This window comes from Moschus berezovskii, chromosome 27, assembly GCF_049115385.1.
Source record: "Moschus berezovskii isolate FMDL1 chromosome 27, NW_MosBer_1.0, whole genome shotgun sequence".
Taxonomy (NCBI): domain Eukaryota; kingdom Metazoa; phylum Chordata; class Mammalia; order Artiodactyla; family Moschidae; genus Moschus; species Moschus berezovskii.
In genome coordinates this window covers 16,174,741-16,202,067 of record NC_142486.1, presented here as the reverse complement: position 1 = coordinate 16,202,067, position 27,327 = coordinate 16,174,741, and the positions used below count along the sequence as shown (strand labels likewise).

Below are 27,327 nucleotides of genomic sequence, written 5' to 3'. Positions count from 1 at the left end.
CATGAAGTCAGGAATATGCCCGAGTCTACCCTGAATCCCAAGCCCTGTGCCTGTCATGTGATAGAAACGTAATTAGCAAATAAATGCATCCAATGCACCTCTGGCAACATGCAGACAAGCAGGAACTGCAGTAACTCTAAACGGACCTTTAATAACAGACCTTTAATGCAGTGTGGTTGGACCTAAAGGGTGAATGGTCTAGGGCACTGGGGATGGAAGTCAAGCCATCAGTAGGCCGTCTGAGACTGCTGTTGGCGGTAGCCACCCCGGCGCATGTAGCCCTCATTTTTCCGGTAGCCATCTTTCTGGTCTGCAGGAGAGAGATGGGGAGGGGAGGTGGTGAGAGCCAATGGAGGGGCAGGAAGGGGGCCAAGATTCTGAGAGAGAACAGGCGGGTGGTAGCACTCACCTCGGAAGTAGCCACCATAGGTACCCTGCTTGTGGTCAAACACCCGCTCGTTGTTCTCCACCAGGCTGCCCAGCTTCTCGGCCAGCTGCAGGGCCAGGTTCTGCTGGGCGGTGGGCTCCGTGCGGTGCATCACCACAGTCTGCGTCGGCTGGTCCAGGGAGGCCTGACAGGAGGGAGGCAGAGCAAGGGTCAGATCAGTCTCCTCCACGCCGAACTCTCCATGACACCACCTGCCCTGGTGCCACCCCTGGCTCTCACCATCAACTCCTCGTTAATAATCATCTTGCTGATAATGGAGTGTACTGTTGGCAGGTCCAGCTCAAACATGTCGGACAGCGTCTCCATGCTGGGGAGAAAGAAGGCCCAGAGCAGGGAGCGATGAGAACCCGTGACCACAACCCGGGGTCCCTGTTCCTCCCCATGGTCCATCCTACCTGATAGAGTCATAGACACTGCTATAGGTGAACAGGTAGGTCCGCAGTGACTCCTCCTGGATCTTCCTGTGGGGAGAAGGAAGAAAAGGGGAAGACTGTCAGAGAGAAGACCAACCAGTCTTTTCTTTCCCCCCTACCAGGATCTCACTCTTGGCTCACCTAACCAGCATGGTTCTGACTTTGTCGGCCTCTGGGAAAAGGTCCCACACTTTGCCATTCATCTTCTCATTGATGATAAAACTGTGGCAGGTTTTCCAGTCGCCCATCTTCATGGCCTTGGAGGCAGCAACCACATGTTCCCTCATGGACTCAGGGGGGCCTGAAAGGTTGGGAATGAGGCAGGAACTAGGGAAACTTGGGACAAGGGCTCCTGTACCCACAAGCACTGTTTAAGGAGGAAGCCAGGCCAGGAGAGCCAAGAGCCAGACTGAGACTCTCCCTGCTCTCGGTTAAGTAGCCATGTGACTGTACAAGTCACTTAGTATCAGAATGAATTTATTTAGACTAAATCAGTCCATAACGTGCCTCAGGGGATTGGTCGGTTCCCGGAAAATGTTGCCAAATCGCTATGTGCACCCTTACGTGCCTTTTCCTAGGAAAGGGTCCATAGGTTTCATCAGATTCTTATAAGAGTCACTGACCTAAAAAAAAAGTCTAACATCTCAACTGTTCTCTACTTTTGGTTTCACTGCAGGCAGTAGTAGAGAGAGGTGGGGAATGAACCAAGAAGCCCTAAGAGATGCTGAACCCACAGATTTTCACTGGAAATTTTCCAATTAGAAAAAAAACAAAGCACCACTACAGAGCCCAAACAAAATTTCCCTCAAGTGCACGTGTACTTCATATGACCACACACATAATTGGCAGAGGGCAAATGTGTAAGGGGACGGGGCTGTGGTCAGTAAGCCTGGCTCATTCACCGAGTCCTTCCACGCACCAGCCTCACAGGAAGGACGCAATTCAAATTCTTTTCCCAGTGAAATCGCAAAAACCTCTGGACTGAGTGACTGGATCTTTCAAAGTAATCAGAGAAGCCAGTGCTAGACTCTTAATGCCCTGGGTCTAGTTAATTAGCTGAAAAACATGCATGAAAGAGGAAAATGTCAGAGAGACACATATCAGCTGTGTTTACCCTGGGTAAAGTGTAAACCCTTTAACTTTTGTGTTTCAGTTTCTTAATCAGGAAAAAGGGGGTCATAACAGTATCTACATCATAGGGTTATTACTAATGAAAAAAATTAATTATTATCTATAAAACATCTAGCGCTAGGCAATACTATGTAAGTTTACACTAATTTAAAAATATTGTTGGAATCAGATCACAGAAAGTTTAACTTAGTAACTAAGGTGGCCAGACTTTACTACTGAATAAAAAGGATGCTTTAGGTCATACGTGGAGATACTATTAAATCAAATGTAACCATCCTGTGGGAAAGTTACTCCCTTTAGCGTCTCTTAATCCTCTGATCACAAGTAGTGAAGGAACAAACAAGTAGTCTGCTGCACCAGAGCCCCCCACTCACCCAGCAAGGGTTGCCGCTCGCCCACCCGCAGCTGGTGATGGAACTGCTTGCTGATCATGCGTCGGCGGGCGTCACTCTCGTGGGCGGCCATGTAGGGGATCTCCAGGAGCATGGCCGACACCAGGTAAACACACTCCAGCAGTTCCAGATTTATGTGCAGGTGGAAGGGCACCTGCCGGCGCCGCTCCACCTTCTCCTGCTCCTGGTTGCGCTCCTGCAGGCTGCGCAGCAGCAGACCCTGGCCCAGAAGCTCCTTCGCCCGGCCACTTGACTGGATGTCCAGCAGGGCGTTGTGTGCATCCTTGGTCAGGCCTTGGCGGAAAGCACAGATGCCCAGCTGCACCATGGTGCGGTTGTACAGGATCTAGGAGTGAAGGGCGATGCACTCAGAGGTGACGGCCACAAGGCAATCGTCACACATACAACAGACATCAAGGATTATGCTGTGGGCTAGGACAGAAAGCAAAACAGACCAAGTCCTCCCCTTCCATGGAGATTACACTCTAGAAATAAGGGTGTGGAGGACAAAAAAGACATAATACACAGGTGGTGATTCATGCTAAGGAGAAAAATAAAGCAGAGGAGTTAAGAAGGGAGTTAGTGTGGTGTGGTGGTAGCACTGGTGGGAACTTGCAATATTATGTAGGGTAGCTAGGGAAGGCCTCATTTTGAAGGTGATGTTTAAAAATAAAGACCTTACAGAAAAAGAACAAGTCATGCAAATATCTGGGGGATGAAGAATATTTTAGAAAAAAGGAAAAGTAAATGCAAAGTCCCTGTGGAAGAACTGTGCCAGACATATTCAAGGAACAAGGAGTTCCATATAGCTAGAGCTGGTAAAAGACGTGATCAGAAACTGGGCAAGTACAGGACCTTATAAGCCATCTTAAGGATTTTAAGACGATAAACTACAGGAAAGTTTTGAGCAAATAAAGTGATATAATTTGACTTTATTAACAGGATTACCCTGGCTGCTGTAATAAGAACAGCCTGAGGAGATGTAAGGGCAGAAGCAGTGAGAGAGACCAGGAAGCTAACAATGGCTTAGACCAGAAGGCAGGAGTGGAAGTGATAGTAAGTGATCAGATATGGATTTTCAACACAAATGCCTGGGGAATCAGATGTGGAATATGAGAGAAAAACAAGAATCAGGGATAACTCCCAAGGTTTCTGGCCTAGGCAACTGAAAAGATGGACTTGTCAATAATGAAGACAGGGAATATTGTAGGCAGTATAAGTACAGATTTTGGTAGGGGAAAAGACCAACAAAAATATGAACATCAATATCAGTCATGAACTTAAATACAAAAAGCCTTAAAAAAACACTAGCAAGCAGAATCCAGCAATACATAAAAGAGATAATACAGTAAGACTAAGTAGGATATATCTCAGGAAAGAAAGGCTGGTATAGAAATCTAAAACCATGGTTATTCACCATATAAACAGAATAATGGCAAAATAACTGTGCATTATTTCAATAGATACAGGAAAAGATTTTAACAAAATTCAACACCTATTAAGGACAAAAATTACCAGCCAACTAGGACCAGAAGAGAACTTCATCAATCTGAGAAAGTCTATCTACAAAAATACTATAGCTGACATTATTTTAAATGGTGAGATGTTCACCACTTCCTCGCTAAGACTGGGAACAAGGCAAGATGGCTGCTCTCACTTCTATTCGGCACTAAGTATTAGAGATTTGAATCATTATAATATGGTAAAAATAAATTAAAAACAAAGAAGTCATAAAGACTGGTACAGTAATAAAGCTGTTCCCATGTGCAGATAACATGATTCAGTAAAAATCTTAAGTAATCTAGAAAATACTAGACCCTATACTGTTGCCCCTCAGTGTCCATGGGGGATGGTTCCTGGATCCCCACAGATACCACAGTCAGAAGATGCTCAAGTCTCTTACATGAAATGACAGAGTATTTGTATATTTACAGTGTGTGTGACCTCAGTTGTCTGACTGTTTGCAACTCTATGGACTACAGCCTGGCAGGCTCCTCTGTCCATAGGATTTTTTTCAGGCAAGAATACTGGAGTGGGCTGTCATTTCCTCCTCCAGGGGATCTTCCTGACTGAGGGATCGAACCCGTATCTCCTGCATTGGCAAGCAGATTCTTTACTACTGAGCCACCTAAGAAATCCATATATATGGTTCAGTTCAGTTCAGTTCAGTTGCTCAGTCATGCCCGACTCTCCGCGACCCCATGAAACACAGCACGCCAGGCCTCCCTGTCCATCACCAACTCCCGGAGTACACTCAAACTCATGTCCACAGAGTCGGTGATGCCATATATATGGTACATCCTTTCAAATAATTTAAATCATCTCTAGATTACTTACAACAACTAATACGATATAAGTGCTTTGTAAATATTACCAGTTAAGGCAAATTCTAGTTTTTTTGAACTTTCTGGATTTCTCCCCACAATTTCTTCAATCTGCAGTTGGTTGAATCCTTGAATATAGAGACCGAGACTAAAAGTGAATTTAGCAAAATGGCAGGATACAATGCCAAACGTAAAAAAATTAACTGTATTTTTAAATACCTGTAGTTAAAAATGAAAAAATGAAATTAAGAGGAGTTTCCTGGTGGTCCAGTGGTTAGGTGCTTGCACTGCCATGGCTCAGGTTTAATCTTTGGCTGGGGAACTGAGATCCCACAAGCCACAGAGCCAAAATAAAAAAATTTAATTAAATTAAAAATTACATTTATAAAAGCATCAAAAATCATATAATTCTCAGGAATAATTTTTTAAAGGATGTGTAATATCTCTGCAGTGAAAACCACAAGACACTGCAGATAAGCTGTAGAAATTAAATGAAGTGATAACATGTCAGATTGAAAGGTTCAAACTTGTTAAGGTGTCCATTCTCCCAAAACTGATTTACAGATTCAATATAATCTCAGCAGGCGTTTTTGCAAATTGACAAGCTGATTCTGAAACTTATGTGGAAATGCAATGTCACATAACATTCAAAGCATGCTTTAAAAAAAAGAACAAAGTCAGAGGAGTCATATGGCTTGACTTCAAAGACTTACTCTAAAAGAACAGCAATCAAGACAGTATGGGACTGGCATAAGGAAAGACAAAAAGATGAAGAAATGGAATAGAATAAAGAGCCCAAAAATATACTTAAAAGGTCATGTAGTTTTTCATATGGTTTTCCAAAGGCACCAAAGCAATACAATGGGGAAAGAATACAGTCTGACCCTGACTTCACACCATTTGCAAAAATCACAGACCTAACTGTGAAAGCTAAAACCATAAGAACTTCCAAAAAATAAAAAAAGAATATCTTTACAAATTGCAAGTAAGCAAAGGTTTCTTTAGACAGAACTCCCAAAATAATAACCATAAGAGAAAAAAAAACGATATTCTGACTACATACATTCAAAACACGTGGTTAAAAAAGTGAACAGGAAAACCACAGACTGTAAAAAATAGCTGAAAAACATTTATCTGACAAAGGACTGATCTCCAGCATAGAAAAAGATTTCCTACAACTCAATAAGATGAACAATATTTAAAAAAAAAAAGGATGGAGGAGTTGACAAGACATTTTATGAAAGAAATATAAAAGGCCAATAAACCTTAAAAAGTAGTCAACTGCAACAGTTATCAGGGAAATACAAACTGATACGAGATGCCATTAGACAACAACTATTATGGCCAAAACTGAAAAGACCAACACTAAATACTGACAAAGTTGTTCAGCTGCTAAGTCGTTTCCGACTCTGCAACCCCATGGACTGCAGCCCTCCAGGCTCCTTTGTCCACTGGATTTTCCAGGCAAAAATACTAGAGTGGGTTGCCATTTCCTTCTTGATGGGATCTTCCCAACCTAGGGATCAAATCCCTGTCTCTTGCATTGGCATGTGGACTCTACCACTGTGCCACCCGGGAAGCCCTGTGCAGAACCAAAGAATGCTGGCACCTGGGAAGAACCAAGTGTCTCCCTGTATCTGCATCAACCAGACAAGAGGCTAATCCGACTGAGCCACCCAGCCTGAACAGAGAGGACGGGGGCCCAGACTGGTCTTCCCAGGGCCAGGGCGCCTCCTTGCCATCTTACCTGGACTGGTGGGTCTGCATGCTGAATGTTGTCCTGCAAGTGGCTCATGAGCATGAGGTCCCGGGCCTGGTACCAGCGGGAGTGCAGGGCGTGATGGTAGATATGGCAGAGGATGGCGCATGTGCGGATTCGGTCTGTGCGGTCCTTGGCATAGATGTACTTGCACAGTCTCTCCATCAGAACAGCTGAGTCCTCACCCTCATTTTCGGCCTGATCTTGTTCAGACTGGAGGGGTGGGAGATATTGTTGGAGGAAGAGATATTGGCAAAGATAATGATTCTAAACGGCTCTGGCTTCAGCAACCAAAGACAAGACTCCATCCTGCCTCATCCTGCTCCCCCAGCCTTTCCGTCTCTGCTCCACCAGACAGTCCCCAGGCAACAGCAGATCTGCCATCAAGTCCCAACAGACATGCAGAACCAATGGACACACCCCCTGCCCTCTGACACGGCGGCCGAGCACTCACCTTTGAGGAGCCCTCGGGGGGGGTAAGCTGCCGCTGATGGGCCTTGTAATCAAACTTGTAGTAGGTGTGGAGGATGCGCCTGAGGTAGACACGGCAGATCTCCTCAGTGGTGCCCTTCTCCTCCAGGTAGCGCTGCACACGCTCAATGATGGCGCAAACCTGGGCCTCGTCCTTCAGGTGCTCCACGTACTCTGGCGGGGAGAACACCCACCCTCCGCTTAGCCAGGCACCCAGGCCTCCCCAACCATACGGCCCTCATCAATCCAACGACCTCTCTCTGTTTTCTGTACCCATCAGAAAAGTGCACCCATTGTGTGCTCAAAATACCATCCTCTCCTGGGACATGTTAAGCTCACCTTCCAAGCCTTCTGTCAGGCACTCTCTTCTGCCAACTCCTGATTAACTCCTCGTCCTCCTCATTCGGCTCTCCCCTCAAATGGGCCCTACCTACAGATGCTTTCTTCAAGCATTATTTCAAGCCGGCCACCACCTGTGTCATCCTCTGTTACAGGTCCTGATCTGAATTTTTACATGATCTATAACTGACTGGTTCATTTTAAAAATTTATTTATTGGGCTGTCTGGGTCTTAGTTGCAGCATGTGAAATCTAGTTCCCTGACCATTTAAACCCAGAACCCCTACACTGACAGTGCGGAGTCTTAGCCACTGAACCACCAGGAAAGTCCCTTGTTCATTTTTCTTTTGTAGAACTGCCTTTCTTTAGCACCGAAATGTTAAGCTTCAGGAGCATGAAAGCCCCAGGCTTTCTTATTCATAGTTACACGTTTACTTGGTGGGCATAGGTGGACATTCACATTTTACTGTGTAAATGTCCTGTATTTCTCCATCCTAGAGTCTAAGGCATCCAAGCCAAACAAGTCAAGTGAACAGAGATCGTACCCCAATGGTTCTCAAAGTGGTAGACAGCATCACCACTTAGGAACATGTTAGAAATGCAAAATCTGAGGCCTCACCCAGACCTACCGAATCACAAGCTGTGGGAGTAGGGTCCGATATCTTAAAGAGGCCCTGTGGTGTGAATGCTGGGGTAAGGAAGGGCTGGCTTCCCAAACACTCTACGTACAATTCTTCACTTTAAGCCCTGTACTTTTCTTCCCACTGATGCCCATGCCTGCTCAGGCTCACCTTGGGAGTGAGGATCAGTGTTCTGCATTATTTTGGTAAATTCTTCATCCATTCGTTCCACCAGAGTTAAGATGCAGCCACGGACACGCAGTGGCTGAAGAGAAGGCAAAGGAGAAAATAAATTAGTCCAGATTCCAGTCTCAGCCTTCAACCCTTCTGTCTCCAATGGGCCTTCCTAAAGCAGACAATACACACCTCCAGTTAGCTGCTGAATCCCCTCTTTACCTGGTCTGCGTTATGCAGGTTCTCACTCTCTTCCAGAATGTTCTCTCCAACAAAGATGTTAGGGTTTGCAAACAGGATGTCCATCAGCTCATTGATGCAGTCCAGACACTTCTGCCACATCTCAGGCTGCCAAAAGAAGGCAGTCAAGGTGTGCAGGTGGAACGAACAGATGCCTCCCAAGTGCCTTTCCCCAGGAATCCAGGGGCCTTCCTCAGCCATTGAGTCCTGAGACACGAGGCCCCTTCCCACGACCCACCAGCTCCACCCTGGGATGCTCGGTATCACTCTTACCTTCATGTACGTGGCCAAGTTGGGGTTGTAGTCATAAAGAGAGGCGATGATGTTGAACTTGATCTTGACGATGACGCCCTCTCCTAGGTTGTTTTCAGAGGCAATCTGAACCAGCAGCTGCAGCAGCTCAATCTGGGCTGCACTGTAGAGGGGAGAGAATTGGGTGAGGAGGAGGAGACACATTAAAAAGCCTCATCTTGTCCTCTTCAGACAAGCAAGGCAACCTTATTTCCAACACCCACCCCCAGGCTCACCACCTGTACACTTGCTTCTCCTTCATCAATTTCAAACAGAAATAGGAATAATGCAAACTACCATCCTCTTTAGTCACAGAACAACTAAAGAAAGTGAGCATTATTCCCATTTTACAAATGGGGAAACAGCCCCCAAAGGTTAAGTGACTGATTTAAGGTCAAAGGGAATGCAACTGGCAGACAATGGACCAGGAGTATTCCAACTACTTCATTCCTTCTACTGTGGCCACACAGAGATCTTCCCCACCAACCCCCACCTCCGTTATCTCAAGAGAAAATGAGCTTTCACCCTGTAATCACAAAACCCAAGCCCACGATCTTACCGATCAGTTCCTTTCTTGCCTCGTGCCTGTAGGATCTCATTCAGTTTCTTGATGACAACAGCGTGGGTGATCTCAGTTCCCTTGGCAAACATTTTTGGCTTCTCCTAAGTAACACACGTTATCATGAGCAGGCTGCCTTAACTTTTCTCCCAAATCCGATCTGGAAAGCACCCGTATGCTCTCTCAGACTGGTTTCCCATTCATTTCAGTTCTAAAATCCTCACCTTAACGAGGGGCACTCCACCTCGGACTCTCTCCCACTCGCCACCCTCATTGTCTTCCTCCTCCTCATCCGGGCGCCTGGATTTCCTGTCGTGCTTCTTCTTGGCTTTGTCCTCCCGTTTCTTCTCAGCCGCCTTCTTGTCCTCCTCTGTGGTGGGGGCCCTGCCAAGAGACACAGGAGAAGATGAAAGATCAGCCCCCTCTCCACCTCTGAGCCATTTCCCTCCCACGAACTTCTTTTTCTCCACCTAAACCTGGGTCCAAGTTCCGCTATGCAAGAATGACCTATGGTTAACTATAACCATCACCAGAGTAAGGACTACTAAGCAGCTGCATCTGTCAGACTACTAACCAAGGTCTGTTACCATATCACACTAAGAAACTCTTATGAAGGGAAAGGTTTGGCCTGGTTTAAGAATATAGAGATGCTAACTAGGCCACTACAGACACAAAAACAGTCTGTCATGCTGCTTCACAACCAAGCTCGGAGGTTTTCCAAAAAATCCCTAAGCAACACAGTTGTTCTGTGGTACTGGTTGCTCTGTCCAGACTAGGTTTTTATAGGCAACTGACTAATCAGTTTAAAATCAGTGCTTAGGGAAACAAAAGTGCAAATTTTTTTTTTTGCTGTTCCCAGACTGGCTGCTTTCCCCCAACCCTTCTTTCCTCTCTTATGACAAATGATTAATAAAAAATTCTGAATTTTAAAAACAAAACTGCTCAATACAACAAAACGTATCACCACCCCAAACAGAGAAAGAACACTGGCTACCTTGAAGTGGGCTGATGCCTGAAACTATCTCCAGATTTTAATACTTACATTAAACCAAATACTTATAATAAAGTATTAAACTTTAATACTTATAATAAACCAAGTGACAGGGACAAATTATCTCAAACTTTATACATTGAAACATTAAACATTTATACATTAAATTTATACATTTAAACATTTACAAATAAATTTTATTTTAATACTTAAAAGGTTTGACTACATTTTAGTAATAGTTTATAAATTTTCCAGTTGGATTAAAACTTTCCGTTGGCCAAAAAAATTATGCCGTAAGTTTTTATTTTTGTTTTTTTCCGCCATGCTGTACTGCCTGTGGTATCACGGTTCCCCAGCAGGCACTGAACCTGGGTCATGGCAGTCAGAGTGCTAAATCCCAACCATCTGACCACCAGGAATGCCCTGTGCCTTATCTCTAAATCAAAGCTTACTGGTTTTCCTTCTGTACTATTGCAATAGTCTCTAATGATAAAAATTCATTTCATAGGTAAAATCCTTTGCAAATATGCAAAGCATGTTCATTAAGCTGAAACTGTTTGGTCTGCATCATCCATACCCAAAGCTCTGAGATCAAAGGACCTGCGTGTGTGCCTGAGTGCTGTCGCTTCAGTCATGTCCAACTCTTTGTAACCCTATGGATCACTGCCCACCAGGCTCCTCTGTCCATGGCATTCTCCAGGCAAGAATACTGGGATGGGTTGCCATGCCCTTCTCCAGGGGATCTTCCAGAGAATCCATGTCTCTTACATCTCCTGCATTGACAGGGGGACTCTTTACCACAATGGGCCACCTGCGAAGCCCAGAACCTAATGCTATTTAAAAACCAATGCTGTCTATACTTAAAAAGAATTTAATCTTCCTTGGCCTAAAGTTTTACTCTAAACCCTCAAGATACTGTGATTCACACAACAAAAACATGATGAACTCTCACCCTATGAAATTCTAACTCAAAGACCTAAAATTTGACTTGACCTCTCCCCTTTGGCAGAGTATACCTTGGTATATTCAATACTTGTTAGAAATGATCAGAAAACTAACATTTCTGCTCTCAGGTATATACTCAAAACATACAAGCTACTTTTCTAAGACATTACCAGATACACCTCTACCTAAATACACAGCTAAGAAACTGAGATGGTTAGATAGCAACACCAACTCAATGAACATGAATGTGAGCAAATGCTGGGAGATAATGTAGAATGGGGAGCCTGGTGTGCTGCAGTCCATGGGGTCGCAAAGAGTAGAACATGACTTAGCAAATGAACAACAACAAAACTACACTGAAAAGGACCATTCCACACCCTCCTTACCACAACACTTATCTAGAGCCCCTGGACATACACATACTAGATTTCCTCAGTTTGTACTTAAGAATTTCTACCCCAACTACAAACTCAGAAACGCAAACACGTGATTTATAATTTATCTCCAGTATGGTCCAAAATAACAAATAATTTAAAATTTTAGCCCCAAACTAAAAAATTCCTTAAGAATTAACCCTAAATAGGGAATTCCCTGACAATCCAGCGGTTAGGACTCTGAGCTTACACTGACAAGTGCACAGGTTTGATTCCTGGCTGGGGAACTAAGATCCCCAAGCCATGTGTCTCAGCTAAAAATTTTTGAAAAAGAAAAAGAATTAATCCAAAACAAAACTGATTTCAAATACTGGTCAGTCAAGGTTAATAAATAAAGATGTCCAGTAAATAACAACTTACTGTACCTGGATAAATATTTTGGAAAAAAAATCAATTAAGAAAACAGCCAATTGATTAAAAGTTCACTCAACTGATTCTTAATGACATTCTCCTAGACAGACTTAGCCTGATTAGAAAATTAAACTGGCTAAAGATCCTAAAGGTTTATTCTATCTGTGACTGTCCTCATATTTTCTGCCCAAACCCATTACCTAATATCCAGGTGCTTTAATGTTGCTAGACAACCTTATTACCCTCACTACATCAAAGAGACTGAAGCTCTTGAGATTAAACCTGTTTATGTGCTTGTTTTGAACAAAAGATGAAAGCTGAGAAATTCTTACGAGGGAAAGGTTATAGACTGGCTTAATATGGAGATGCTGAAAAAGGATGCTGGCAGACATTATAGGGGACAGCTTGTCATGATTCTAGATAATCCATTAAGAACTGAAATCAACCCTGGCTGGTTTAGATAGCTAATGAGTTTACACACACACAAATGTGCAAACAAAATCCAATATTCCCACCGCTCTCTGTGGTTTTTCCCTTCTTTTTTCCTCTTTCTTATACAAATTCTCTTTTGTCCTGGCTTGGAAATCAATCTTAAAAATTGGTCTACCTCATTATACAAGTAAAACAGTGTATCTGAATTATCCTTTAACACTACAAAACCAAAAGCTCTTAATGTCAATAAGGTCTTTGAGGATCCCACAGTTAACCTGACCGCTGACAATGAAACTTTAAATAAATCTAAATCTTAAATTTTTTGGTGGGGGGGATCTGGATGAGGTTAGGTATACAAAGTAAACTTTCATAGGTTTAAAAAAAATCTATCCAGGGTAATCGCTAAAGTGAAAAATTAATAAAGACAGGGTTAATCTTAAAAAAAAAAAAGGCTTCCCTATAGCTCAGTTGGTAAAGAATCCGCCTGCAAAGCAGGAGACCTGATTCGATTCCTGGGTCAGGAAGATTCGCTAGAGAAGGGAAAGGCTACCCACTCCAGTATTCTGGCCTGGAGAATTCCATGGACTGTATAGTCCTTGGGGTTGCAACGAGTTGGACATGACTGAGAGGCTTTCACTTCACAATCTTAAAAATAATTATTCTGAAAAATAATTTGGAAAGTCAAACCTCTCTTGGTTCTCGTTGAGGATTTTTAAATCTAAATTTCATGAAAGATACTGGTTTGGAGCTTTCCTTCTTGTGCTATCCTAAGTTTAACTTGAGAGTCCAACTTGACTCCCGTGTGCCTCTGTGCAGCACACAGGTGAAGTGTGCACTGACACACGCTGGCCCAAACAGCGGAGACGTCAATATCCAGTTACTGAAGGACAAACCCATAAAGGAGACACAAAAGCTATGAACCAGTAATAAGGCTGACAGTTTTATAGGATGTCAACAGGCATAAAAGATGAGTTTCACGGTAAAGCGAACTTAAGAGATGGTTAAGCGGATTGAATTTGCTTAACTGATGCATGGTTGTAAATCCTGAGAAAGGAATATGATACTGTGGTAAAATAAGAAATATTTATTTGGTCTTTGTCCTCAGTTCCTGGCACAGAGCTCCTAAATCCCTTGGAATTTCCCAAGCAATAGGATCATATTTCATTCTAATGAGGCTTTGGCAGGCTTCGAGAAAGATTTCAGGATGGGGGCTGGTTGCCAGAAAGACCCAGGCATGAACAGAGGGTTGGAACTTACAGCCCCACCTTCTGACCACTGGGGAACAGGAGAGGGACTGGAAATGAAGCCCATGATTAATGGTCAACCATTTAAGCAGTCACAATCACATAATGATGCCTCCGTAAAAATCCCTGCATGACAGTCTGGATGGAGGCGTTCCTGGCTGGCAAACCACGCAGGTGCTAGGAGGATGGTGCACATCAAAGCTCCATGCCCCTTCTCCCATATCCTGCCCTATGCAGCACTTCCATTTGGCGGTTTCTGAGTTGTATCCTTTCTAACAAGCTGGTAACAGTAAGTAAAGACCCTGATGCTGGGAAAGACTGAAGGCAAAAGGAGAAGAGGGCAGCAGAGGATGAGACAGTTGGATAGCATCACTGACTCAACGGACATGAACTTGAGCAAACTCTGGAGATAGGAGAGGAGAGGAAAGACTGGAGAGCTGCAGTCCATGGGGTTGCAAAGAGTCAGACGTGACTTAACGACTGAACAAACAAAAACAACAGTTAAGAGCTTTCCTGAGTTCCTGTGGGTTGATCTAGCAAATTACTAACCTGAGGAAGCGGCTGTGCGAACTCTCTGAATTTACAACTGGTTGGCCAGAAGTATAGGAGTCAAACTTGGAACTTAACAACTGGCATCGAAAGTGGTGGCAGTCTTGTGGGGTCTGTGCTAACTTGGGGGAGTTAGGGCCAGAAATGAATTGAGTACTGAAAACCCATCTGGTGTCCAGAGAGTTGGAGAACTAATAACTGGTATGAGAAAAAAACTGACACATATTGGTGTCAGAAGTGTTGGGAATTAAAAAAAACACAAAGAGATATACCACACTCCCTGAACCTGACCACAGTTGCTCCCTGGAGCACACAATGAAAAATGTTTCTCAGTAAAATGGCTACGTCTAGACTCTTGCAATGTCACAGAACTCCTTAACACCTGAAGCAACATAACTCCAACTTTTGAAAGCAGAAAAGCAACCCTTAGAGCAATAGTATTCCTGCCAGTTATCACTGGGCTTGATACTCCTGTAGACTATGCAGGGATAACTATCACCCTGAATTCAAAGGAGGAAGGAGAAAGACTGAAGAGGGTTAAGTGACTCACCCAAGTTGACAGCAACTAAAGTGGAATGGGCTAAGACCAGAATTCAAATCAGACTCCTCTCCCATTCTGTAACGGTGCCGGTAAAATTCAGGAAGGCTTGCTGCAGTCTACACGCTATATACTAAGTTCTCAGGAAGAGGGACGAGGACTCACCAACCCCAGTCCTGGGCTGCGGGCGTGTATCACTCTGCTGTATTCTTGCAAGCATCCTTAAGACAGGGTCAAGTACCACCCCATTTTACAAATAAGAAAACTGAAGACTGGAAACGTTAAATAGTTTAGCCAACATTACACAGTTATTAAGGGGCTTCCCTGGTAGTTCAGAGGTGAAGAATCTGCCTGCCAAGCAAGAGACACAGTTCGATCCCTGGAAAAGAAAGTGGCAACCCACTCTAGTATTCTTGCCTGGAGAATCCCCATGGACAGAGAAGCCTAGCAGGTTACAGTCCATAAGGGTGCAAAAGAGTTGGACATTGGACATGACTTAGCAAGTAAACAACAATCAGCATCAAAGAAAGATAAAACACTCAGTCCACAGGCAGTGAGTATTGCTGTGGTTAAATATCTGGACACTGGAGCCTTCAAATCCATCTGCAAGACACATCAGCTTCATAGCCTTAGTCAACTAATACACTTGACTTTGAGATCCCTCTGTTGGCCTCTACAACCTAAAAGGACTTCACAGGGGGAGAGGCAATATAGGGGCAGGGGAATAAGAGGTACAAACTACTTTCTTTTTGTGGCTCAGTCACTATGTCTGACTCTTTGTGACCCCAAGGACTATAGCATGCCAGGCTCCCCTGTCCTCCACTATCTCCTGGAGTTTGTTGACATTCCACTGAGTTGGTGATGCTATCTAACCATCTCATCCTCTGCTGCCAAGGTATAAAAACAAGCTACAAGGACATACTGTATAACACCAAGAACAGAGCAAATATATTATACTTTATAAAGCGAGTGTAACTTTTAAAAATTATGGATCACTGGACTTCCCTCATGGTCCAGTAGTTAAGAATCCACCTGCCAATGCAGGGGACATGGGTTCAATCCCTGGTCCGGGAAGATTCCACAAACTGCAGGGCAACTAAGCCAGTGCACCAACTACTGAGCCAGCATGTGCCTAGAGCCTACGCTCTGCAACAAGAGAAGCCAGTGCAATCAGAAGCCCACACACTGCAACTAGAGAGTAGACCCTGCTCGCCAGAACCAGAGAAAGCAAACGAGCAACGAAGACCCAGTGCAGTCAAAAATAAATAGATTTTTTTTTTAAATTACGAATCATTGTATTGTACACCTGGAACTTATATACTATACAGCAACTATACTTCAATAAAACATGTTTTACTGTAAAAATAAATATTAAAACTGAAATGGAAAATAAATGGGACTCCAGAGAAGGAGTAACAACTTTCAAGATGACTTTAAAGGCTTCCTGTCCTTTCCCCTGTAGCCTGAAGTACCACGACTTTTCTTACTTTTTAAGGAATCTTGAGGCCAGCACAGTCTGTTTCCCTTCTTCCTCTTCTGAGTCTGAATCAGAAGATGTGGAACTTGTATCCCAAGCTTCTGAATCTTCTGAATCTTCTGAGTCCTCATCTTCATCCTTAAAAGAAAAAAAAGATCAGAAGAAAGACAATGGGAAGACTGACTGGTGGTGCCTGCTCTCCCTGCTGACCCGTGTTCTAAAGATTCTTAGGAGCAGAATTGAGTGGTTGAATCAGGACATTAAGAGATGGATTGGTCCACCAAGACTCAGAGAGAAGCGGTGACTTGCTCCAGGGACACACAGCTCCCCAGAGAGAAAGCTGGGACCAGAATCTAGTTCTGATTCCAAATCACTCTGCGCTCTAATTGAAGAGGAAGCCTGTTCTGAGACCATACTGGGCTAATCCCCACCCCTACCAACTCTAGGCCCCTGAGAGTCTATTCTTCACCCTAGAGACCCAAGCATGGTCCACAGCAAGCCAAACACCCCTTAGTCTAACCTCCTTTTTGAGGAACTTTCGACTCTCCCCAGAAGGGGCTTCTGATTTCTTCTTTAGAAAAGCTGCAGCAGTGACTCCATCATCATCCTCATCCTCATCTGAAGAGCCTGGTAGGGAAGGGGAGAGGAAAAAACCAGAATGGTGAAGAGGTGAATGGCAACCAAGAAAACAAGCCAAGGAAACCCCAAATTTTAGAACTCCTTGTGCTTTGTGCTCAATCGCATTAGACTTTTGGCGACCAGGCAGGCTCCTCTGTCCATGGGATTTCCTAAGCAAGAAGACTAGAGTTGGTTGCCATTTCCTTCTCCAGTGGATCTTCCTGACCCAGGGATTGAACCCACATCTCCTGCACTGCAGGCAGATTCTTTACTGCTCAGCCACCGGGAAAGTCCTTTTGACCTAACCAATTGCAATTAAGGGTTTTCTCACTCACCTTCTGAATCCTCCTCGTTCTTTTCAGCATCTTCATCTGCAGACTGCTCGGGGTTCTTGACAGAGGGAAATGAGAAAATTAACAATGCCTGCCAGCCACTACTCCATCCTACCCTCTCGACCCCACAGAGCTGTCATCATGATTCCTTCCCCGGTCACACACTTCAGATGTGCAAATGCTTTTTTTGTCTCAGTCATGGGCGTCACTGACCCCACAGTTTAAAGTCTCCCTCTAGCACCCCCACCTGCTTGTAATTTGTAATATGAGACTCAAAATCTCGGTTGTATTTTCGGATCTTCTGGCGCAGAGTGCTCAGGGCCTTGGCATTATTCTTGTTCATCTTCTTCTTCCCTTCTTTATCTTCCCATAGCTGAAGGAAAGAACAGGCAAGAAAAAGAGAATGGAGATCTGAGATTAAGTACTCTTCTCTCAACTTCAGGCTCCACACTGTTGAGTCCTGCTATCTATATTCATACATACTACTTAATAACTGCACATATTAACTTATGTTGCTTAACGACCCTTTATGTATGTATCACTATGAAAAGTACAAAACCACAAGTAGAAAAGTAATACAAGGATAAGTATGATTAAAACTCTCAGCCTAAAAAAGTCCCTCTCCTTGCTTCACCCTCCCTATTTCTTACGTTCTGGGAAACACTGAGTATTTGGCAAACAACTTGAGAGGGGACAAGATCTCCGGATATGGGTTAGGAGAAAGTTCCAGGTCCACAGTCCCCTTCTGGATCCCCCAGCAACCACAGGAATCACACCTCATTAAGATAGTCCTCCAGGTCAGCTAGGATCCGGATATAGAACCGGGGCACACCTTCCTTGTCCACAATGCTCTTAGCCTTCCCATATGCTTTTCCTAGGAGCTCAAACTCTTCCAGGCACTTGGTGACATCCCGAATCTTCATGGCATTACGGATGGTCCGGATAAGGTTGGTCAGTTCCTCAAACCTGGTTTGAGAGCGAATACCACATTGGACATGCCCACCATCACCAACCAGAAAACCCAACACTGCCCCAGAGTCTCCCCATCACCCAGCCTCCCCATGGCCTCACCTTTTATCCTTGGCACTTCGGACAACTCTCTTGGTATCTTCTTCATCCTCACTCAGCAACAATGGCCTAATTGAAATGAACAGAGACTATTAACTTCTGTTCCTAACTCCACTCTTTCCAAATGATCTCTCTTTTCCTCCTCCAACAGGGCAGGTGGAACTGAATAACTTAGGCCCACTCCTACCACACCCATCCTGTTTTACTCTTCTTCTTCATGGCCTCATCATATAGAACTCAATCTTTTTAGCTTACTTCAAGTTAGGATGTTTGTCAAATGTTGTAACTCATGTAAGGAGAAGGAGAACTGTCTCCATCCTCAAACATAAACAAACGAAGGTGCTTATTTACTGTGTCAAAAAAATTATGTGAAGACATAGATCACTAAGAATTACTAAAAGTCAAGATAAAAGGTACCTTACCTAGAATGAAAGGAAAAGGTGGTACCTGAACTAGGTCCTGGAAAGCAATGTTTCCCAATGTTTCTTGTCCTTGTGAGAGGACAAGAAAAGAGCCTCAATGGCTTTGACACCTCCATTTCTAGTTATTTTTATTTAATAACTAAAAACCAGACCACAGACAGAACTCAGCTGGTAAAAATATCTCTTTTCTTTCCACCTTATTAACTTTTCCAATTATTTCCTATTTTATAACAAGTAATGTGATTTTCCACTTGTGACACAGACATAAAACTATATTCATATGGATATATATACTTTTTCTTCATCTTTAAAAATGAGTTTCACGCTGAAACAAGACTCTGAAATGGTAACGTATATATATTCTTAAGCACAGGTAACATGACAAAAATAACGAAGGTGGCATATATGACGGAAATCTGAGGAACAAATTTCAATGTTTCGAAGGGAGAAAAGAATTTTAATTTGCAGAAATGGGAGAAGAGTATTTAAATGGAGGTAAACAACAGGACGGGGATTCTCTGGTGGCTCAGAGATAAAGAATCTGCCCGCTAACGCAGGAGATGCGGGTTCCATCCCTCGGGTGGGAAGATCCCTGGAGAAGGAAACTGCAACCCACTCCAGTATTCTTCCCTGGAGAATCCCATGGACAAGAGGAGCCTAGTGGGCTACAGTCCATAGGGTGGCAAGAGTCCCGACAGGACTTAGCGATTAAACAACAACACAACAAGGAAAATACTAATAGATGTTTAAGAACCTCAGAGTCACATCAAAGAACTCCCAAACATCAAGCAAGTATTTCAGGTTTCTTACTGATGCGACAGATTTAGCCAGTGGGAAATCTCTTCTCGTGACTCTATCCTTGGCTTGGTGGGAGAATTCCCACAATTCACAGCACCCTAAGCGTTACGATCTCCCCCCCAACACTGCTTCAGTCCCTTAAACTCTCAACATCCTTAGAACCCGCTCTCACTGCCCCTACTTCCATTCCCCTTTCCTCTCGCTTATACGCGGCCTTCCACAGCTTGCTGAACTCAGCAACCTCCGCCCCCATCCCAACCCCGAGTGGTCCCCACGGCCTAGGTCCTCACTCACTGTTTGCCGTAGTTACCCCCGACAGGTTTGGTGACGAGCTCTTCCCCGGACAGGGACGACTCAGATTCGCTGTCCGAACCGGTGGTAAAAAAGCGCGACATGGCGACGGCGCTGAGCGGCTGCGGCCGGACCTGTGGGAGAGACCCAAAGTCACGGGCTCCGAGAAGGGGACGAGGCCGCCATCTCCAGACCCCCACCCTTACCGTCCCCGCACATACGCTAACCCGGCTCCCCCTTTCCGAAGCACGAGGCCTGCGAAGCACCTACAAGCCGAGCTCCCAAGTCACACTGCTTAACGAAAGCAGCGGAAACACGGCGAGAAGACGGGACTTTGCGTCACTTCCGGGAGTCGCCGACGAACTATACTGTATGACTACAACTCCCAGTGGCCCTCGCGCCACGCAGGCCCTGAAGTTATTTTGGCCAAACACGCATTCTAGACATTCCCGGATCCTACAGCGCTTCAATACAGTGGCTCAGTCGTGTCCGATTCTTTGCGACCCCAGGGACTGCGGTATGCCAGGCTTCCCTGTCCATCACCAAATCCAGGAGCTTGCTCAAACTCATGTCCATCGAGTCAGTGATGCCATCCAACTATCTCATCCTCTGTCGTCCCCTTTTCCTCCTGCCTTCAATCTTTCCCAGAATCAGGGTCTTTTCCAGTGAGTCAGCTCTTGGCATCAGGTGGCCAAAGTATTGGAGCTTCAGCTTCAGCATCAGTCCTTCCAGTGAATATTCAGGACTGATTTCCTCTAGGATGGACTGGGTGGATCTCCTGGCTGTCCAAGGGACTCTCAAGAGCCTTCTCCAACACCACTGTTCAAAAGCATCAATTTTTCAGCATTCAGCTTTCTTTATGGGCCAACTCTCACATCCATACATGACTGCTAGAAAAACCATAGCTTTGACTAGGTGGACCTTTGTCAGCAAAGTAATGTCTCTGCTTTTTAATATGCTGCCTAAGTTGGTCATATCTTTTCTTCCAAGGACGGAGCGTCTTTTATTTTCATGGCTGCAATTACCATCTGCAGTAATTTTGGAGCCCAAGAAAATAAAATCTGTCCCTGATGCCATTATTTCTCCATCACACCCCTCACCTATGGAATTAGAAGCACAGGGTCAGGAGTTTACTTTTTAAAGCACCAACGTGATGCTGATGACCTGCAAGGTTGTTGTTGTTTTTTTAAACTTCTTTTAAGCTTTATTGAGATATAATCTTCAAATAAATAATTCTGTCTTTAAGGTACACAACTTGATATTTTGATCTATATTGTGAGATGATGGAGAGGATTACAGTCAAGCTAATTAAGATATCCATTACTTCAAGCTACAAGATTTTAGAGCCAGGCTTAGAGCAAACTTCAGATTGGACTTTGTTATTCTAATCCCAGCTCTGTCACTTATTAGTGTGTGAATCTAGGCAGATTTCCTAACCTCTCTGTGGTTCAATCGCCCCAACTAAGGACCATAATAGAACCTACTTCATACAGTGTTCCCAGGAGTGCCTGCACATGCTAAGTCGCTTCAGTCACCTCAGACTATTTGCAACCCTACGGACTGTAGTTCATCAGGCTCCTCTGTCTCAGGGGTTCTCCGGGCAAGAATACTGGAGTGGGTTGCCATGCCTTCCTCCAGGGGATCTTCTCAACCCACGATTTGAACCGGAGTCTCCTGATTGGCAGTAAAGTTCTTTACCACTAGCGCCACCTGGGAAGCCCTAAGAGTAAATGGTAACGCACTCCAGTATCCTTACCTGGAAAATTCTATGGACAGAGGAGCCTGGTGGGTTCCATGGGGTCGCAAAGAGTCTGACACGACTGAAAACATAAGGTATTTTGAGAATTAAGTGACAGTATGTGTGAAGCATTCAGGACAGTGCCTTGTACAACATAAGCATAAAATAATTATTAGCTAATATTCTTGGAGAAGGCAATGGCAACCCACTCCAGTACTCTTGCCTGGAAAATCCCATGGATGGAGGAGCCTGGTAGGCTGCAGTCCATGGGGTCGCTAAGAGTTGGACACGACTGAGTGACTTCACTTTCACTTTTCACTTTCATGCATTGGAGAAGGAAATTGCAACCCACTTCAGTGTTCTTGCCTGGAAAATCCCAGGGACAGGGGAGCCTGGTGGGCTGCCGTCTATGGGGTCGCACAGAGTCGGACACGACTGAAGTGACATAGTAGTAGCAGCAGGGAAAGGCGGGATCCAACATTCTCCTGTCAATGATTATTCGACAAGACTGGGAGCTGACTGTGGCTCAGATCATGAACTCCTTAATGCAAAATTTAGATTTAAATTGAAGAAAGTAGAGAAAAGTCACTAGATCATTCGGGTATGACCTAAATCAAATCCCTTACAATTATACAGTGGAAGTGACAAATAGATTCAAGGGATTAGATCTGATAGAGTACCTGAAGAACTATGGACAGAGGTTCATGACATTGTACAGGAGGCAGTGATCAAGACCATCCCCAAGAAAAAGAAATGCAAAAAGGCAAAATGGTTGTCTGAGGAGGCCTTGCAAAGAGCTGAGAAAAGAAGAGAAGCTAAAGATAAAGAAGAAAAGGAAAGATACACCCAACTGAATGGAGAGTTCCAAAGAATAGCAGGGAGTGATAAGAAAGCCTTCCTCAGTGATCAATGCAAAGAAAGAGAGGAAAACAATAGAATGGCAAAGACTAGAGATCTCTTCAAGAAAATTAAAGATACCAAGGGAACATTTCATGCAAAGATGGGCACAATAAAGGACAGAAACGATATGGACCTAACAGAAGCAGAAGATATTAAGAAGAGGTGGCAAGAATACACAGAACTATACAAAAAAGATCTTCACAACCCAGATAGTCACGATGGTATGATCACTCACCTAGAGCCAGACATCTTGGAGTGTTCGAGTGTGTTGCAGTGTGTTGTTGGAGTGTGAAGTCAAATGAGCCTTAGGAAGCATAACTACAAATAAAGCATAACTAGTGGAGGTGATGGAATTCCAGTTGAGCTATTTCAAATCCTAAAGATGATGCTTTGAAAGTGCTGCACTCAATATGCCAGCAAATTTGGAAAACTCAGCAGTGACCACAGGACTGGAAAAGGTCAGTTTTCTTTCCAATCCCAAAGAAAGGCAATGCCAAAGAATGCTCAAACTACCGCACAATTGCACTCATCTCACACGCTAGTAAAGTAATGCTCAAAATTCTCCAAGCCAGGCTTCAACAGTACGTGAACTGAGAACTTCCAGACATCAAGCTGGATTTAGAAAAGGCAGAGGAACCAGGGATCAAATTGCCAACATTCGCTGGATCATGGAAAAAGCAAGAGAGTTCCAGAAGAACATCTACTTCTGCTTTATTGACTATGCCAAAACCTTTGACTGTGTGGATCACAACAAAACATGGAAAATTCTTTAAGAGATGGGAATACGAGACCACCTTACCTGCCTCTTGAGAAATCTGTATGCAGGTCAAGAAGCAACAGTTAGAACTGGACATGAAACAGCTGACTGGTTCCAAATTGGGAAAGGAGTATGTCAAGGCTGTATATTGTCACCCTGTTTATTTAACTTATATGCAGAGTGCATCAGGCGAAATGCTGGACTGGATGAAGCACAAACTGGAATCAAGGCTGCTGGGAGAAATATCAATAACCTCAGATACACAGGTGACACCAGGCTTATGGCAGAAAGCAAAGAGGAACTAAACAGCCTCTTGATGAAAGTGAAAGAGGAGACTGAAAAAGTTGGCTTAAAACTCAACATTCAAAAAACAAATAGTCCCATCTAGTCCCATCACTTCATGGAAAATAGATGGGGAAACAATGAAAACAGTGACAGACTTTATTTCCTTGGGCTCCAAAATCACTGAAGATGGTGACTGCAGCTATGAAATTAAAAGACACTCGCTCCTTGGAAGAAAAACTGTGACAAACCTAGACAGCATATTAAAAAGCAGAGACATTACTTTGCTGACAAAGGTCCATCTAATCAAAGCTATGGCTTTTCTAGTAGTCATGTATGGATGTGAGAGTTGGCCCATAAAGAAAGCTGAATGCTGAAAAATTGATGCTTTTGAACTGTGGTGTTGGAGAAGGCTCTTGAGAGTCCCTTGGACTGCAAGGAGATCCACCCAGTCCATCCTAGAGGAAATCAGTCCTGAATATTCATTGAAAGAACTGATGCTGAAGCTGAAGCTCCAATACTTTGGCCACCTGATATGAAGAACTGACTCACTGGAAAAGACCCTGATTCTGGGAAAGATTGAAAGCAGGAAGAGAAGGGGACGACAGAGGATGAGATGGTTGGATGGCACCACCGAACTGATGGACATGAGCTTGAGCAAACTCCTGGAGTTCGTGATGGACAGGGAAGCCTGGCGTGCTGCAGTCTATGGGATCAAAAGGGTTTTGGACATGACAGAGTCACTGAATGGGACTGAACTGAACTGGGGAAAGGAAGAGGCCGCTTTAAGTAGAGGAATCAGCCTGAACAAAATCCTAGAGACAGGACAGTTCAAGGCACATTCAAGGTGTATTGGGGTTAGACTGTGGCAGGGCCTTTCTGCACATCCTGGCCTGTCACCTCTGTTCTTCCACCTTCTCCCTTTTTCTTTCTGTCTCTCTTTCTCTCTTCTTTTTTCTCTCCCTCCCTCTCTCCCCACAGTTCTCAACCTCTTCACCTCTCAGAACAGAAAGGGAATGCACTGAAATTGCCAAGGGAGCTTGAAGAAAGAGTAAAGGAGGCTGAGTGATTTGAAGATCACTGTCAGTGAAGATGAAGAAATGCAAATTCAGACTAAAGTAAAGCTACTGATTTTAGAGTGGTTTCTCGTTACTCCTAAGACCCTGATCGTGTACAAAGAAAAAAAATCATATCCAAACTCTTTATTTTTTACTCATCCTTTACTAAGTCATTATGAAAATTTTCAATTTAACAGGGAGGGGGCTTTTTTAGTAGAATTTTTATTGAACTGTAGCACAGATTCAGATGAGTGACAAATCATAAGCGCACAGCTTGATGCATTTCCACGAAGCGAGCACACCTGTATGCCCACATCAAGAAAAAGAAGATGATCAGAATCCCCCCCATACTCCCTTCTCGTAATCTCCCTCCTGTCATGACTGAGTACGCTTCTTAAGTTTTTTTTTATCGTGAAATATTTCAAACATAGAGATAAGAACAAAGATTATTTTAATGAACATCTATGTATCCACAATCCACTAAGCATTGTCAGAACTTCATAAGATACCACATACCACAGATTGCTCTGGCTCATTTATATTTTTAAAGAAAAAAAATACATTTGGGACATCCTAGTTAAATGAACAAGGTTCACCGGACATTCACAAATTTCTTTAAAGCACCTACCATTCCAGGCCCTTTTAAGGATCATCTCTCTTTATTTGAAAATACCACTTGTATATGATTACAAAAGGTAGATGATACAAAAGAAAAGGGCCTCAGGCATGTCCGGCTCTTTGCAGCCCTGTGGACTGTAGCCCACCTGACTCCTCTACCCATGGACTTTTCCAGGCAAGAATTCTGGAGTGGGTTGCTACTTCCTACTCCAGGGGATCTTCCCAACCCAGGAATTAAACCCGCGTCTTCTCCGTTTTCTGCATTGGCAGGCAGATTCTTTACCACTGCACCACCTGGGAAGCCCTACAAAAGAATATACAGAGGGAAAAAAATCTCTTTCTCACCCCAATTTCCAGTTCCTTAGCTTCTTTCCCTGGCAGCAAATATAAACATCAGTTTACAATATAATCTTCCAGATATCTCTCTATATACATAGATATAGATACATAAAACAATATAGATATATGGGTGTATGTATATGTATAAAGATTATATAAAGATCTATCTCTTGGATGTCTACACGTGATGCTGGATATCTGTCTCTGTTTATATATCCTTATCAATAAAATCTTCACACATGAGCATGCATTTATCTGGGCTTCCCAGGTGGCTCAGATAGTAAAGAATCCATCTGCAATGTGGGGGACCTGGGTTCAACCCCTGGGTTGGGAAGATCCCCCGGATAAGGGAACAGCTACCCACTCCAGTATTCTTGCCTAGAGAATTCCATGGGCAGAGGAGCCTGGTGGGCTACAGTCCATGGGGTCGCATATCTATATCCTTTTACATATCTATGCCTAAGTATAGAGAAAGGTTGATAGATCTATTGATAATTTGTCTACCTATAATCATCTATCTGTCTACCTAGAGAGAGAGATGGAGTGTGTATATATATGTGTACCCCACCCCTTTTCTTACACTAGTCCTGTCATACTTTACGAGCTCTTCTGCATCTTATTTCATTGCTCATATATCTGGCAGCACATTCTAATGCTTATGGAACTCTCATTGTTTTTTAAAAGTTCGTTTTTATTTAATTCAAGTATAGTTGATTTACAGTTGATTTACACCTGAGGTGTCCAGCAAAGTGGTTCAGTTATATATGTAACTATGTAGTCTTTCAGATTCCTTTCGACTATAGATTATTACAAGACATTGAATATAGACCCCTGTGCTATATGGTAGGTCCTGGTTGTTTCTCTATATACAGTAGTCTATATCTGTTAATTTCAGATTCCAAATTTATCCCTCCCTCCCGCTTATTCTTTTTAATGGCAAACTGTCATACCACTGAAGCAATGGCATCCCACTCCAGTATACTTGCCTGGAGAACCCCATGGACAGAGGAGCCTCGTGGCTACAGTCCATCGGGTCACAGACTTGGACATGCCTTAGTGACTGAAGAAGGAGATTTTTTAAAAGTCTTTACTGAATTTGTTACGATACTGCTTCTGCTTTGTGATTTGGCTTTTTGGCCCCAAGGCATATGGGATTCTAGTTCCCCGACCAGGGATGGAACCCGCACCCCCTGAACTGGAAGGCAAAGTCTCAACAACTGGATGGTCAGAGAAGTCCCAGGCAAGTGTGATCATCCCAACTTTTTTTTTTTCCACATTGCATTGCTTTTGGGGTCTTAGTTCCCCAACCAGAGACTGAACCCACACTCCCTGCAGTGGAAGAGTGGCGCCCTAACCACTGGACCACCAGGGAACTCCCCATTCCAACTTTAGAGAAGAGGATATTGATGTCCTAAGAGGCCGAGTGACTCGCCCAGGATCACACTGCTAGCCTATATTTTAACTCAAATATTTTTTCACAGTCATCTGAACTATTGGGAGGTTGGCTGTTTTAGAGCTAGATCCTAACTGTTTTTGAGTTGTTGCCACAACTTGGTCTTGTGAGTAAAATGGATGGGAATGAGGGCAGCAGAATAAAAAACCCAAGAATGTCTTCCTTGAGTGTAACTAGTTTCCTTAACTGGAGCCAAGCAGAACATGAACGTTTTTAATGGATGAATTTCATTAATGCCCGGATTTTTTTTTTTTTTTTTTTTGCGGTCTTTGATGGTTCTAGAACAAGAAGCACACCCTGGAGGAACTTTGAGTAGTCTGGAATCTCCCATCCATTGTGGGCGTCACATGGCCCTTAGTAAATTGCTTCTCTCTCAGTGCCTGTAATAATGCAACCAGTAAGCAGAAAGATGATAATCTTTACTGGCACTTGAATCGTAATTTCAAATGCATAAAGGCATTTGAAACTCATAACAAACTTATAGGTAGGCAGGAAAAGCTGCTTTTACTAACCTCATTTTACAGATGAGAAA

General features: G+C 43.8%; 1 protein-coding gene across 2 annotated transcripts; it reads right to left on the bottom strand.

Moving 5' to 3' along the window:
• Positions 1–131: 131 nt before the first annotated feature.
• LOC129545489 (eukaryotic translation initiation factor 3 subunit C) lies at positions 132–19,987 on the bottom strand. 2 transcript variants are annotated; one of them, XM_055409771.2, is made up of 21 exons: positions 19,872–19,987; positions 19,654–19,784; positions 18,143–18,208; positions 17,848–18,037; positions 17,319–17,444; positions 17,075–17,129; positions 16,642–16,748; positions 16,132–16,259; positions 9,385–9,544; positions 9,161–9,264; positions 8,584–8,725; positions 8,293–8,418; positions 8,068–8,161; positions 6,922–7,112; positions 6,456–6,680; positions 2,367–2,730; positions 1,003–1,162; positions 844–909; positions 668–755; positions 410–572; positions 132–310 (listed from the first exon to the last, which is right to left on the bottom strand). In XM_055409771.2, the coding sequence occupies exons 2-21, from the start codon at positions 19,752–19,754 to the stop codon at positions 228–230; spliced, it is 2,739 nt and encodes a 912-aa protein (XP_055265746.1). In that variant the 5' UTR covers positions 19,755–19,784; positions 19,872–19,987; the 3' UTR covers positions 132–227. The 2 variants fall into 2 exon arrangements, with proteins under 2 accessions (XP_055265746.1, XP_055265747.1); XM_055409772.2 differs by having other exon boundaries at positions 19,878–19,974.
• Positions 19,988–27,327: the final 7,340 nt, after the last annotated feature.

Bases quoted from the DNA above. Each gene is read 5' to 3' on its own strand.
- LOC129545489 (XM_055409771.2), bottom strand. From the start codon at position 19,754: ATGTCGCGCTTTTTTACCACCGGTTCGGACAGCGAATCTGAGTCGTCC. The intron at 756-843 runs GTAGGATGGACC...CTTTCTCCCCAG, and splicing joins AGTGTCTATGACTCTATCAG to CATGGAGACGCTGTCCGACA. The intron at 573-667 runs GTGAGAGCCAGG...CCCTCCTGTCAG, and splicing joins TTATTAACGAGGAGTTGATG to GCCTCCCTGGACCAGCCGAC.